This window comes from Leptodactylus fuscus, chromosome 7 (genome assembly GCF_031893055.1).
Source record: "Leptodactylus fuscus isolate aLepFus1 chromosome 7, aLepFus1.hap2, whole genome shotgun sequence".
In the NCBI taxonomy this organism is placed as follows: domain Eukaryota; kingdom Metazoa; phylum Chordata; class Amphibia; order Anura; family Leptodactylidae; genus Leptodactylus; species Leptodactylus fuscus.
In genome coordinates this window covers 39008683-39024749 of record NC_134271.1, presented here as the reverse complement: position 1 = coordinate 39024749, position 16067 = coordinate 39008683, and the positions used below count along the sequence as shown (strand labels likewise).

Below are 16067 nucleotides of genomic sequence, written 5' to 3'. Positions count from 1 at the left end.
GGTAGGATTCGAATCTAGGACTCCAGCGCTGCAAGGCTGCAGTGCTAGCCACTGTGTTGCCCCGGAAGTCTTTTCTCGTGATTGGTGGGGGTCTCAAAAATTTGACTCTGACCAATCCAGTGGACAAGAGCTGTTTTGAAATTACTGGTATGACCCTTAAAGCCAATTTGGCATCAAACACACACATTTTTTTCCCCCATCATTTACCATACTTTTCGGACTATAAGAAACACTGGACTATAAGACGTATCTAGGTTTTAGAGGGGGAAAATAGGGGAAAAAAATTGAAGCACAAAATGGTAAAATATTTAATATATAGGAGTTGTAGTTTTGCAACAGCTGCAAGGCCGCATTGACAGGTGACCCTGCAGCTGTACAGGGGATGTATAGAGCATTTTTTTTGCGGGGCCAGATTTACTTTTTAGTTCTACCATTTTGGGGAATGTCTATTGCTTAGATCACCTTTTATTTAAATCAGAGGCAAAATGGTGAAAAAAAACCCGGCAGGTTTAGCACTTTTGATTTTGACGTCCACCATGCAGGAAAAATATTAGTAGACTGGGCATTTTCGGACACAGGGATTCCTAATGTGTATGTGTTTCACAGTAATTTTCTACTTTTATATGTATTCTAGGGAAGGGAGGTGATTTAGAACTTTTCTTAAATTTTTTTTAAAGCTTTTTTTATTTTTATTTTTTAAACTATTTATTAGCCCCCCTTAGGGGACTTGAACCTGCAATCATTTGATTGCAAGTCCCATAGACGGCAATACAAGTGTATTGCCGTCTATGGGAGATTCTACAGTATACATTACTATTGCGGATGGTCATGGACCAGCCGCAATAGTAATATAGCAGTGACAGGCCTGGGAGCCTTCAGTAGGCTCCCGGCTGTCACCAGAACAGGTCGGCTCCTACGATATCGCCACGCAGGAGCTGGCCTGCAACTTTACGGCTATGGGGCTGGTGGGGACCGGACCCGGGGGGTATTTGATACTTTGGGGGGAGGGGTTAAGGTTTTTTTTGCCCGCAATTAGAATGCATTCTAATTGCGGGCATTAGCTGCGGGCCTCCGCGTATAGCCCTATAGCCTATCACACCTTTTATTCGGCAAACTACCCAAGGCTGTTTCGCGACTTAAGGGCCCTCTTAGACAAATGGCAGCCCCTGCCGATCTCCCTACTGGGGAGGATCGCAGCAGTTAAAATGCAGGTGGGTGGAGATAGAAAAGCTTTGGCTAGCTCCCATGCACCCCAATGCTTTCCTATGGGTTGCCCCCCCCCCTATCTACTTGGCCCCATCCGCTTTACCCGCTCTATATGGTCTACGTGTAATGCTATATTCTCTCTGGTGTCCCCACGCTCCTCCATGGTTTCTGTTTTGTACAACCCTCCCTTACCCGACAGTCTTTCTCCCGCCATGGTTCGAATGTGGTCCTCCGCAGGCCTCTTCCGGATTGCTGATATGACTGCCCCGTGACGTTAGAGCTCAGGCCCTTTGACTATTTAGTGGCTAACTTGGGTCTTCCCCAGGCAGAGTGGCTCCATTACTCTCAGGTAGTCCACTTTGTCTCCCTTCCTACGTCATTTGAAAAGATTTGCCGTGCTGGCACCTCCACAAGGGGCCTCATATCCTTTGTGAACCAGCTTCTTGTCTCTCAGACGACTGGTTCTCCTATTCGGCATCGATATATGGCCAAATGGGAGGAGGCGTTGGGTATCCCCATTTCTCAGGAACAGTGGCAGATTGTCTGGTCTCATGCTCAAAAATCTTCCCAGTGTATTACTTTTAGGAAAACACAATATAAACTCTTGATGCACTGGTATCATACTGGGGCTCTTCTGCATGCTCTGAACCCTACACTTCCATCAAGTTGCTGGCGTTGCAATACTGCGGTGGGTACATTATTTCATATCTTTTGGTCTTGTCCTGGGTTTCTGGGGGGAGGTGAAAGCCCTGACAGATGCCCTCTTTGTGCAGGGGGTTCCTTTAGACCCCCCTCCTGTATTTATTGAACCTCCCTCCCAAGCACCTAGGTAGCAAGACTTCCAGACTCTTCCTATACCTCTGTACGGCTGCAAAACTCTTATTGCCAGACACTGGAGGAGCGGGAACCCTCCCTCAGACATTGGACTCCTGGCACGTATCAAGGATGTGAGGAGTCTGGAGTTCCTAAATGCTAGCCTTAACAACACCCTGGAGGGTGTTGTTAAGGCTAGCTAACTTCCATTCTATCTGGTTTCCCTGGGATGCTCACTGTGCGTTACGTGGCCTTTGATCTTGGACCTTCTTCCCTAATTCCCCCCAAGCCACCCACCCACTCCTGTTTCTGCCTGTCTGTTGTCTCCCCCTCTCTGTTATTTTGTTGCTGTGCTGTTTGTCACTTTTGGTTTTCCCCTCCTTGGGGTCTGGCAGTTTGACCTTTCCCTCCTGTTCTTGGTTATTATTTGCCTTGAACTTTGTATTGTTTTATAGGTTTAAAAACTCAAAAATTGCAGTTGAAAAAAAATAATGCTTACAGTGCTGGTAAATAAAAACAGCACAATTACCATCTAAACTGCTGGACCAACTCCATGCCAAAATATCATTTGGGTGTGAAGGATTGTGAAACTACACATGGTATCAGTAGCAAACTCAAAATTCTGGCATAGTGACAACTCTCCTTGGCATAACTTTTATTATTTATTTACTAACAACAAGTAAACATCTATTTTTTTTTAAAGGTGGCCATAGCTTTTAATATTCTCCATTTAATCCTATTTTGTCTCATATTGCACTTAAATTTGAGAAAGAATAATTCTGCATGTGTCAAAAGATATCAGCCATTCCCTCTTACCTTCTTCTCACACTCTTGTGTCTGGCTGTTAGACAACTGGTTGCAGAAGGAGCCTTCCCCCACTGCTCTGTCTACAAGAGGAGACAAAGGACATAAAGTTCCAGCCTTTTGGGGAAGTAACCACTATTTCAAATCACCATTCACAGGCAAAGAGAAAAACATAACTTCTACCGTTCAAGCTATTAAGAATGTGAATGGAGCTTTGGATTTATTGTGGAAAAAAAAAACCCCTAAAAAATATGGCTGAAATTAGAATATGAGGAGAAACCTTTAGAGTCTAGAAAAGCCAGTTAACTGGGCACTTAAACCAGATGAAAAATGGATGACTTCTGTTTTATTTCCTTTAACCTAGCATTTTAAAAAGAACTGTACCTTAACAACTGGGTGACCACCAGTAGTGGCTTTTACAGCACCACGACTACCTTCAGTTTCATAGTGTGCTCGATGATGAGTCTTTGGCTGTACCTCCACCTTTAGTTCACACTGCCCATAATGGCTGGGTAAGGGCCAGTCTAATGGAGGCAGAGATGAAGTCCTGAGGAATAAAGGCACTTATTAGCAAATGACAATGGAGAATATGCTAAGGATATAAAGGAAGAAGTAGTAAAGAAGTGTGTTTCTCTTTTTGACCTGGCCATGTTTTTTTCATTTTTTATCATGCTGAAAAGTATACTGTGTGTTACAAAACCCAAAATGGTGCTACATATAGTGAATTCTTTAGAAATAAATTCAAAGAAGAGGAAAACAAAAAATCTAAATTGTATCACTCGCAGTATTCCTAGAACAGAAAGTCCCAAACAGGGGTGCCGTAGCAAACAGGGGTGTCTTGGGGGGCTGCAACACTCTGGTAGGGACATTTTTCTTTCCAAAGGTGCTGAGTCCAAAAAAGTTGGGAAAGTGTTCTAGAGTAGAGATGAGCGAACACTATTCGAGACAGCCATTTCGAATAGCACGCTCCCATAGAAATGAATGGACATCGCCGGCACGCGGGGGGTTAAGCGGCCGCTTCCATTCATTTCTATGGGAGCGTGCTATTCGAAACGGCTGTTTCGAATAGTGTTCGCTCATCTCTATTCTAGAGTATTACGAATTGTGTTACTATAATGGATATCATTTCTGCCAGGTAACACATACAAATTACAACTGTAAAAAGGTGAACCCTTTTCTGCACTACAATATAACTGCACTATGTGATCAAAAGTAAACAGGCACCCCCCAAAACATACGTTTTTCATATTAGGTGCATTCTGCTGCCACCTACTGCCAGGTACTCCATATCAGCGACCTCAGTAGACATTAGACATTGTGACAGAGCAGAATGGAGCGCTCCGCAGAACTCACGGACTTCAAACGTGGTCAGGTGATTGGGTGCCACACATCACACAGGTCAATGCCAAACGACGCCTCGCTTGGTGTAAAGGGCGTAAACATTGGACGATTGAACAGTGGAAAAAACGTTGTGGTGGGGCATGATTTCCCCTGTAACTGGAGCTGATACATTTAGTCTCAGTTACAGGAGGAATACAGCCTCCTGACCATGACTACTGAGCTAATCTGGGTCTTCTAGGACCCAGCAGCTCTAACAGTTCTGGCGATTCATGTGACCGCCGAGTCAGAGGGGAGCCGCATCATGGTGGCTCCGAAAGCTGTGTATACAGTGCTCATTGAGCATGGTGTACACAGCAAATCAAGAAGGCACGGACAGTAATAAACCAAATCTGCCTTCTCTAGAGGGGCTCTGGCTATAGTAATAGCTGGCTCCCTGCTTCTGCAGGTACATGATTTCGTACAGCTGCTTGAAACTGCAAGGACCCTACCAGTAAGTCTTTGCAGAACAAGAGAGGGAACGCCCGGACGTATACAGTCTATGAACGGTCCAGAGGTGGTTAAGGGTGAATTAATCAAATTAACTCACTCCCCCCCCCCCCCAATTAAAAAAAGTCAATCAAAACATTTTGTGTACAACAAAATGGTGGTACTGAAAACCACAACACGCAAAAAAAATAAAATAAAAATGAATAAAATAGCAACCTCTCACAATAGCTACTTGAATTAAAAAAAAAAAGTGAGGGCTCTTGGAATGTGGCAATAGAAGGAAAAACAAAAAAAAGTTTTGCCTTAAAGGCCCAAAATAGGCAGTCATCGAGGTGATAAAGGGAACCTATCAAATGAAAAAAGCAGTCAAGTATGCCAGCAGCATGTTATAGAGCAGAAAGAGCAGTGCAGATTGATGTGCAGGTTTCTAGAAAAACATATAGAATAAAAAAGTCACTTGTTTACTGTAATCTCTGCTGTATGTTGTGAAGTAAAGGAGGCAGTCAATCCTTGACTTAACACAAAAAGAGCAGAAATTTCATTGAATAAATTAAAGGTTCCCAAAAAACTGTATATCAGTCTGCTCAACGCCTCCTCTTCTATAATATGCTGTCTACAGTTCCCTTTCAAATACCAATATTCAATTGTACTCACCGAAATATAGGAGTATGTCCAGACTTTGGTTTATTCCATGTAAAATGCGAAGGAACGGACAAGAACTGATCATTAGAGTCTTTCTTCAGTAAATGGGGAGAACCTGAATTATCCTCAGTAGGAGTCTCACGGGTTGGAGATAAATTACCTTGATCCTCACCACAAAGGTCAACTTTTCCAAGCAATGTGGCACTTTGGTCTTCAGAGGTTTTTCTTGTTTTTAATGGTACAGCAGTCTCCGGGAAGCAGTGGGCTGGAGATGCACTAGAAACAGAAGTATATGACAAACTGACCCAAGTATCTTCCGTGACACTTCCCCTGGGTGAATGACTGGGTGATGGTGTAGGGGAGTGATGAGGGGAAGTTGGACTTTGATAGCAGATATCTGCACTGGAGTGTCGTCTCTTGCCACAAGGAGAAGTAGGTCTGGATGAAGGCCTAGACGTAGGACGTGGGCTTAGCCAATTCTCATCAGTAATGCTAGTTCTGGGAGAGTGGCATGGGGACTGCCTGGGTGATAGAGATGTACCATAGCCTAACTGCTGCCATGTTTCATCCCCTGGAAACCCTCTAGGTGAACAGCTAGGTGATGCCAATGGCGATCCCAAAGTGAAACGTGCTGCAGCCTCATTGAGCTCTGAATCAACATCATCATAGATGTGAGAAATAGATTCACAAGATGAAGCATCTGAGAACCAGCTCCGGGAAGAAATACTGCTTCCTGGGCTTGGACTTAATGATGGCTCCCTATAAGATGGATCAAGGTGGAGGTAGAGGTGGTCACGGGATGGTCTTTCACTGTAGTCACTTTCTGAACAATTGTTGTGGAGATCCTCATTGGTTTCAGTATCTTGCTGGCAGTTAGGAGATATTGATGTAATCTGAATGCTGGGACATTCAAATGGCTTTGGACCTCCAGACGGACTGTACTTAGAATCCTGCATTTCATTTGTGCCATAAGTTTTGTAACCTTGTAAGCGGGAAGAGGGAGATCGTGTAGAGCACGGATGATGATGTCCATGCTGAGGGAGAGAAATAGGCTGATTTACTGCTGATAAAGGTTGGTCAACATTGAAGATAAAAAATGAAGCACTGTCATCAGGTTGAAGATCTGAAAATAAGGAAAGAGTAAAATGTTAAAAGAAAATTCACCTAAATAACAACCTGTATTCAGGATAGTAGCCGCTCGCATCTTGACAAATCATGGCGGACACTGGAATAATCCGAATTTATGGAAAAAGGAAGTGTACTGCGCTAAACTGTTTTCATAACTATAAACAGAAATGAATGGGAGCTTTGTAACAAGTACACAGCAATTTGTAACACAAATTAAAGCAAAGTAAATTAACAACAAATTGTAACTCAACAACAATGTAACACAACAAGTAACAAAACAGCTATACTACATTGTTTCCATAGCCTCTGTTCACTGCAATAGGAGTTAAGGAAATAGCATAGAGCAGAACCTTATGACTGTTTCCGAAAGTCTCAACCTGATGGCTGGGGACTAAGACCAATTATTCCTGTCTCAGCCATAATTTACCAAAATAATATAACCCAACCATAAGTTAACATGCAAACAAGGTCAATTAGTGACCTATATATAAGGGTAAGACAACAGAGCTACATGCAGCTTAAACCACATTGGCAAATATAGGGCAGGCTTTGTCAAATAACCTGTTATTTAGCCTTATGATTTTGCTGGCAATACTGATATTTAACCAGAAATTTAAGTTAAGCTGGGTTCACATGGTCCAGTTCTGTTAAGTTATTCTTGCAGTTGTGTTTATTCTTCCAATCAAAGTCTCTTTACTTTGGATTTTATTGATTTTGCGATTTCCAATCCATCCAATGTAGCTACATTGCTTCATTGTGTGTCACTAGATGCTTCAATTAAAAATAAAAAATAAAAAAAAAAACTGCAACAAAAATCGAACTACACTGTGTGAACTCATGCTTAGGGAGGAATGATAAATTAATTAGATTAATTTACCATTTAGGAATGTCAGGATTTTGTTTTTGCACAGAAGAGAAACTTTACACACACCCCCCCCCCACACACACACACACACACAATTGTGTTAGGATTCTACTGCTGGCAGGGTAAAGAGTGCATAGATTTGTAGTTGTGTCTTCATCCCTACACTGTCAGTTTCCACCATACTTGTTACTTTCTATTTAGCGCCAGCCCTAAGCATTACAGTTGCCTATGTTTAAAAGTGTCGTCCAGCATCTGCTGAATTGGGCTCCGTTTTGTATAAGCAGTGAAATGGTGCTCAGGTCTGTACTGGCGTCTTCCTCAGGCCACTAAAACAATAGTAGTAGAAAATACGCAAATAAGTAGATTGCCAGAACTTAAAAATAATATAAATACAGTCTATTGCAAGTTCAAAGCAGGATAAAAGTTATAATGTCCCAAAAATGTTATATACAAAAATAGCCCATTGCTGGTGGGGATGATAAAAAACAAGTAAAAACTGAGACAGTAGTCTTATAGTACACTAAATCGATCAAAAGTTCATGTAGAGGGTAAATCTGCAATAAGTTATATCAGAGGATGTTACTGTCCTGAACTGTCAGAGCATGGGAATCTGCTAGCCCGCTAGACAGCCAGAACTAAATAAACTACCTGGGCGACGCCAATGCCTCGTGCATCACAGGAGGCGGGCGTGATTATGAGGTGGTGTGTGTCAGGGGGATCCTTAGAGCGATCCCTCAATGGCTGTAGGGGTGGGGATGTAACATCACATCTACAGTGGTCCGGATAATGTTATACTTATAGTGAAAGCGCATGCCCGTGTGTCGACAGTGGATGTTATCAGCACACAGGGCAAGCGCTTGAAGGGGAGGGCGGAGCCGCTAACGATGAGCTCCACCCAAAAGTTCATGAGATCAATCTCCTTATTTGTGTATTTTCTACTACCGTATTTTCTGGACTATAAGGCGCACATAAAAACCTACGATTTCCTCAGAAATCGTAAGTGCGGCTTATAGTCCGGTGCGCCTTATATATGGATGGAAGCGGCGGCAAAGTCTGAGTGCCGCTTCCATACATACATAAAAGGCACCGTAAGGGTGCATTCACACTACGGAACGCCGGCGTGTATCACAGCCGTACACGCCGGCGTTACAGCAGGGCTGCCGGACACTTCCCATTCATTTCTATGGGAGCCGGCATGCGAGCGCTCCCTATAGAAATGAATGGAAAAAAGCAGTCCATTCATTTCTATGGGGAGCGCTCGCATGCCGGCTCCCATAGAAATGAATGGGAAGTGTCCGGCAGCCCTGCTGTCACGCCGGCCTGAAACAGAACGTGAAACTTACCGAGCGGTGCAGGGCGGGCATTCAGGCCTCCTCTTCCTCCGATGTCCTGACCACTTCCTCCGGCGCTCGCGATCTGATAATGGCCTGGGCGCATGCGCAATATCATAATGCTTCTACTACGGCTACTGCGCATGCGCCCAGGCCATTATCAGTTAGCGAGCGGCGGAGGAGGAGGACGGAACATCGGAGGAAGAGGAGGCCTGAATGCCCGCCCACCCTGCACCGCTCGGTAAGTTTCACATTCTGTTTCAGGCTTTTATTTTAAAATGGGGGGGGGGGGGGGTAGTTTAATCTAACTTTTACGGTTGGGCTCTATCAGCATGATTTTGCTGATAGAGCCCCTCCTCGCCTGCCGAGCGCTTCCAATAGAAGCGGCTGGCACGCGGGGGGTTAAGCGGCCGCTGGCAAAGTCTGCCTGCCGCCGCTTTCAATAACATATAATGCGCACCGGACTGCGGCTTATAGTCCGGTGCGCCTTATATATGAACCGAGACGGACTATAAGGCGCTCATGGGCAATGCGCCTTATAGTCCAGTGCGCCTTATAGTCCGTAAAATACGGTACTATTGTTTTAGTGGCCTGAAGAAGACGCTGGTTCAGTGTCAAAACGCGTAGCCTACTTTTCTACTGTCAATTGGAATCAATAAAGACACATTTTATTTTATTTTTGCATGTACAGTAGTGGCCAAAATTGTGGACACGTTTTTGAATTGAGGCCTTGTTTCAACTTACTTGTAGATATTTCTATGGTTTTGCTAAGTCTTTAATGTTTTTTAGTCTATGCTTGTTTACGGTTATGTTTACTGTGTGTGGAGGGTTATAAACTTTGAAGATATCGGAAGAATTTCTTGAGTTTCGTGTCTTTTTGGACGGGTATGTGAATTTCTTCATTTTAGCCAAACAATGATTAGATATTGCTAAACGTTTTACTTTGTTATGCTGTTTTAAATAAAGTTTTATATCAATATTGATTAATTGTTACAACAGCTGAGGTCCCAGCGTGATCCTGACGTTTAGCCGGTGACAATTTATTTTGTATTATACTTAAAAATAATAGATTACTGTATATACTCGAGTATATGCCGACCCCCCTAATTTTACCACAAAAAACTGGGAAAACTTATTGACTCGAGTATAAGCCTAGGGGGGAAATGCAGCAGCTACTAGAAAATTTCAAAAATTAAAATGGTCGGAGTTTTTGGGTGCAGTAGGTGCTGGGAAATGGGAGGGGGTGTTTTGGTTGTCCGTCTGCCCCTTCCCTGAGCTTGAGGACTGTTTTTTTTTTCCCCCACTTGGAATTCAGCCTGGCTGAATATAGGGTATATGTAGTGCTCCTATTCACCCCTTCCTCGACGGAATAGGAGCACTGCAGATACCCTATATTTAGCCTGGCTATAGTCAGACTGAATTCCAAGTGTGTGTGTGGGGGGGGGGAACTGTCTCAGGGAAGGGGCAGTTAGACAACTTTTTTTTCCAGCTACGGCATTTACCGTACAGGAAAAATATTTTTATAGATTGGTAGAGCGGGTGTTTTTGGACACAGGGCTACCTAATGTGTATGTGTTTCACAGTATTAGTTTTATATGTGTTCTAGGGAAAGGAGGGGGGGGGGGTGATTTGAATTTTTATTATTTTTTTATATTTTTTTTTTTTTTTGCATTTATTAGACCCCCTAGGGGTCTTAACCCCAGGGGGTCTGATCACTAATGCAATGCATTACAATACATTGCAAAAATCGTCATTTCCATGGCGATGCTGTTCATGTCAAACTACAGAAGTACTTAGGGTACTTCTGCCAGGAGCGTGGAGATGCTGCGGCCCAGCACCAGCCCCTGTGTCTGTATGTTGGGTCTGTAACTACGGTATTACCGTAATGACCCGAATATAAGCCGAGGCAGACTTTTTCCGCACAAAAACTGTGCTGAAAAACTCGGCTTATACTCGAGTATATACGGTAAATAATTTCCTAATAAAAATACATTTTTTAATAATTATGAGTTTTGACACTGAATTTGGTATCAATTTTTAGTTTAGGAATTAGCTAAACATGAAAAGAGTTGATCGGTCACCAAAAAAGCATGCTACTGCTATAACTTTAAGAAAAGAAGGCTACAGTTTCCAACAAGTAGCCGTCAAGATAGGCGAAGGAGTCACGGCATCCGGAGTCCGAAAGTTGTGCAAGCGCTTTGAAGTAACTGGAACTATTGAAAATCAATCAGGGAAAGGAAGAAGAAAAATAACATCAGCAACAAAAGACAGAAGAATTATTCAACTGGCTCTTCAGAACAGAAAATCTACCTCCAGCGACATTAACCCCTTCCCGACATGCGCCGTAATAGTACGGCGCGTGTCGGGTCTGTAACTATGGCGACTGCCCGGGAGCCGGGCGGCTGTCATAGCTGCCGGGTGTCTACTGCTTTAAGCAGTAGACAACCGGCTCTCATGCCTCCGATCGGTCCCCGGACCGATCGGAGGCATTAACCCCTCCGGCGCTGCTGTCAAAGGCGCTGGAGGCGCCATTTTCCCGGCGGCGCATGGGTGCCGCCATTTTGGCAGGGATCGCCGGCTCCTGGAGCATGCTCCAGGGCCGACCCCCCGTTGCCATGACAGCCGGGAGCCTTGTTAAAGGCTCCCAGCCGGTCTGCAAATTCTTTCTTTTGCAGGCTGGTGTATACAGCCTGCAAAAGAGATGATGCTTTTTTGCAATGCATTAGCATTGTAATGCATTGCATTAGTGATCAGACCCCCTGGGGTTCAACACCCCTAGGGGGTCTAATAAATGCAAAAGAAAAATAAAAAAAAAAGTAAAAAAAAATATAAAAATATATAAAAAGTATTAAAAGTTCAAATCACCCCCCTTTCCCTAGAACAAATATAAAAGTAGTTAAAAACTGTGAAACATATACATGTTGGGTATCCCCGCATCCGAAATCACCCGCTCTACAAATCTATAAAAATATTTTTCCTGTTCGGTAAACGCCGTAGCAGGAAAAATAGTCAAAAGTGCCAAACCGCCATTTTTTCACTGTTTTAATTCTGATAAAAATTTGAATAAAAAGTGATCAAAGCAATAACATTTCCCGAAAATGGTAGAGCTAAAAAGTACACCCAACCCCGCAAAAAAAGACGCCCTATGCATCCCCGTACACCTATGTATAAAAAAGTTACGGCCGTCGGAATATGGCGACTTTTAGAAAAAAAATTTTTTAACACCGTTTTGGAATTTTTTTAGGGGTCAAAATGTAAATAAAACCATATAAATTTGGTATCCCTGGAATCGTAACGAAACACAGAATACAGGGGACATGTCATTTTGGCTGCACAGTGAACGCCGTAAAACCAAAGCCCATAAGAAAGTCGCAGAAATGCATTTTTTCTTCAAATCCACCCCATTCTGATTTTTTTTCCTGCTTCCCAGTACATTATATAGAATAATTAATGGTGGCATCATGAAGAAAAAATTGTCCCGCAAAAATTAAGACCTCATATGACTCTGGGAGCGGAGAAATAAAAAAGTTATGGGGTTTAGAAGGAGGGGAGTCAAAAATGAAAAACGAAAATCAAAAAATGCCATCGGCGGGAAGGGGTTAACAATGTTCTGTCCAATGCAGGTGTTTCTTTGTCCGATCGAACAGTTCGCCGGAGACTTGTGGATACTGGCCTTAGGGCTAGAATTCCTTGGAAAAAAACACTACTTAATGAAGTTCAAAGAAGGAAAAGGCTAGAATGGGCAAAGGAACACCTTAATTGGATGATTGAGGACTGGAAAAGAGTTCTGTAGAGTGACGAAACAAAAATTTTAATGTTTGGTAGTGATGGTGTGCGTTATGTACGAAGGCGAAAGGGGGAGGATTACAATCCTGAGTGTTTAATTCCAACAATGAAGCATCCTCTGAGTGTCATGGTATGGGGATGCATGTCTTTGAATGGTGTGGGCAGAATTCAGGTCAATTAATGGAGCACGATACATTCAGGACATTCTAAAGCTTAAAATGCTGCCATCGGCTCTAGACTTATTTGGCTCAGGAAACAGTTATATTTTTCAGCAGGATGGAGCGCCATTGCCACACTGCGAAACTATGCAAGAAGTGGTTTGGTGAAAACAATGTAGAACTGCTGTCTAAGCCTAGAAACAGCTCAGGTTTTAACCCCATCGAGAATCTGTGGTCGAGGTTAAAGCGGATCGTGGCCAAAAAACATGCCAAGAACAAACAAGAATTAATAGAGACCATAATTAATTCTTGGTTCCACATTATAAGTAAGGAAGAATTAGAAAATCTGGTGGAAACAATGCCTAGAAGATGCAAAGCTGTAATTAATGCCAAGGGTTATTCAACACGCTACTAACCAAATCATCGTCAATGTACAGTGCTCATCAAAACGGTTTAAATATATATTTAGGATGAAATTTTAATTTTTAATATCAAATTTGCATTAGAATTGTTTCTCTTTGTTAACTTTTACTATAGGTTTTCAAAAAACATTTTATTACAAGATTTATATCTCATTTTATTGTGTTTTAAGCCATTTTTTTCTAAAATATAATGAAAAAATTGCACCGTGTCCACAATTTTGCCCACTGTTGTATTTGGATTTTCTTTACTGTCACACAGTAGTGCTCTATAGATATCCCGGGTTTTTATTTCTTTGTTCATTTTAGAAAAAACTGCAAATAAATTTATATTAGTTGATAAAAGTGAATGCAAACAAAAAGTTATATGCACCAAATCTCCTAAACATAAGAGTTCAACACGTGCAATGTTCATTCATATCATTAAGTCCTACACAAGCATGCATATGTCTTCATAAAATAACCAAAACTAGAAGGAACAAAAGTCTGCTTTGAAGCGAGAAATGTTAGTAAAATATCATCCTTTTAAATGTAGTCAATACACCCAGAAAAACAAGTGAACCACTAAACCCTATATACTGTATTTCTTGTAAGTAGACAACCTGAAAATTACGTGCGTCTGAATGGGTTATCAATAGCCATGCAAACATATATTTGCACCTAAAACCGCTATTCAATCGTACATTCACACACAAAACATATAAAGTAGACAAGCAATATTTTGCGGTTATTCACTAATACATTAAAAATGTATACTGCACATAGCAAACTGATCTAAAATCTAACTATTGAGGCTGCACAGCATATCGTATATAAAAGCACAACTTAAATTTCATATATACAGCCACCTTCAAGCAGCTTTGCCGCCAACAGATTACAAATATTGCACAAAAAAAAAAAAATCAAATTTGCCACTAAAGTGCATGCAAAAGCAACCACTTCCTGCAAGCAAAATGTACTTTCCAAAAAACGGCAAGATGTCATGAATTCACACGTCATACATTACATATAATGTATTTACAGGTAAAGGAGAAAAGCCAAAATTGCATAATTGTGCCAACCATTTTTGCGCATGTAAATTAAATCGGAGCTTACACAAGAATATAATATTCTATCCGCCTACAAAAATTGTAACGCTAAGGAATAAGTATAATCTCCATAACTAAGGGGGCGTTCACACTACCATTGGTGTCCGACTGCAGTGTCCGTTGCTACTGTCCGTTCAAGATTTTAGCAACGGACACTAGCTGTGTCCGTTACAATTTCCATTCATTTCAATGGGATTTCATCTGTTGTCAGTTTGTGTCCGTTTGTGTCCTTAAGGGTCCGTTAACAACCATGTCCGTTTTTTCAAGCGGACAGAGAAATCACACATGCAGGATTTTTTTGTCCGTTTGAAAAAACGGACAGAAAGTGTCCGTTTTTTATTTAACATTGAAGTCTATGGGCAACAGACATATAACGGACAGTAACTGATGGCCATCAGTTACAGTCCGTTATTTTCTGTCTGTTTATTTTCTGCACATGCTCAGAAAGCATAAACAGCAATAAAGAAAAAACGGACAGTATAAAAAACGGACACTAACTGATGCTAACTGATACTAATGTGTCCGTTTTTTTTTTTTTTTTTTTTTAACTGATCCATTAAATGGATCAGTTAAAAAAAACAGACACTAACATCAGTTAATGTGTCCGTTTATGGTGTCCGTTTTTTTTTTCTTTTAAACGGACATCTTCATAACGGACACCAACGGTAGTGTGAACGCCCCCTAACTAATGTAATTTCTAGGGTCGGTTTCAGATTGGCTGTTTTATTGCTCACATATTATTGATGCAAGCTCTGAAGTTCCTAAGTTCCTGCGGTTCATCATTACTGGTGTTAGAGATCCATAATTCTAGATATGATGATTTACTGGAAGTCCAGGTGTTTTATTTGTACTGTGGGTGCAAAAACAAAACAAAAAAAAATTGACATATCACTAGTAGAGATGAGCGAATATGCTCGATCGAATACCTCAGTCGCATAGCTCCCGGCAGCAGGGAAGGTAGGAGGAGCAGTAACAATTTCGAAGCCCTGGAAGTGTTTTTGCACCGGAAGCTATGCGGCCGAGGTATTCGATCAAGCACATTAACTCATCTCTAATCACATTCATTACTAGTGATAATTGTGATTGCCATTATTTTAGTGTGTGATGGATTTCAGAGCGGTGGTTGGCGTATTTTATCTCTGTAAAGATCAGGTATGGAGAGGAGAGAAACTTTATCAATGTCTTTGTGTATGTGTTGTATTTGGTGTAACTCTATGTGCTGCAATCTGGATGACGGATTTATCATTTTCTCACTTTATCACTTTAGAGCCCCTAATCTAAGGATATGATTTGTTAAGGCTATGAAGAGGAGCTTGGATTCATTTTAAAGATGAAAATCTTTAAAGATGAGAAGATCATCATGACAGGTCTTACAAATTTGCTGATTTGTGATTTGCTGTTAAAAATGCTGTTGGGAATTCAGATCTGTATTGGGATCTTAATGCCAAATAGTGTTTTCACCAGCGAATCGCTTCGATTTTCATCTTTAAAATGAATAAGAGCTAAATTCTGGCCAGACGTATAAATATGTGAGTGGCAGGGAAATGGTTATATATATATATATATATATATATATATATATATATATATATATATATATATATATATATATATATATACACACACACACACTCACACACACACACACACCACATTTATAAGGGATTGTGTTAACATAAAATAACATAATACAACATGGGTCTATAAAAATACTACTCAATTTACACTCAACAGCCATCATGCAAGTTTGCATTAGTTATTTGAAACAAAAGTGCATGCACACTCATATTTTCCAAAATAAATATGGTGCTAGCAACCCCCTAGCATATAAAAAGTGCCTTAGAAAATAAGTGCAAAATGAGCAGAATTAATACATACCACACATGCCTAGGACTACACGGACATGTCTTCACAAATCTGTCAAAACTGCAGGAATGCAAAATAGATTTTTTTTTTTCTTTGAAAACCGAGTTATGCAACCAAAATCTACGTATTTTACA

The 16067-nt window shown here is 41.4% G+C and overlaps 1 protein-coding gene across 2 annotated transcripts in view; it reads right to left on the bottom strand.

The window, feature by feature from the left end:
• The window catches only part of NFATC3 (nuclear factor of activated T cells 3), a 111234-nt gene that overhangs the window by 52839 nt on the left and 42328 nt on the right, over positions 1-16067 (bottom strand). The window contains exons 2-4 of one of the 2 annotated variants that reach the window (XM_075281780.1): positions 15946-15993; positions 5305-6415; positions 3208-3370 (exon numbers count right to left, since the gene is read on the bottom strand). In XM_075281780.1, coding sequence (XP_075137881.1) covers positions 3208-3370; positions 5305-6415; positions 15946-15952 — 1281 coding nt within the window. In that variant the 5' untranslated portion in view covers positions 15953-15993. The remainder of the gene's footprint in view (positions 1-3207; positions 3371-5304; positions 6416-15945; positions 15994-16067) is intronic. The other variant, XM_075281779.1, reaches the window with a different exon arrangement.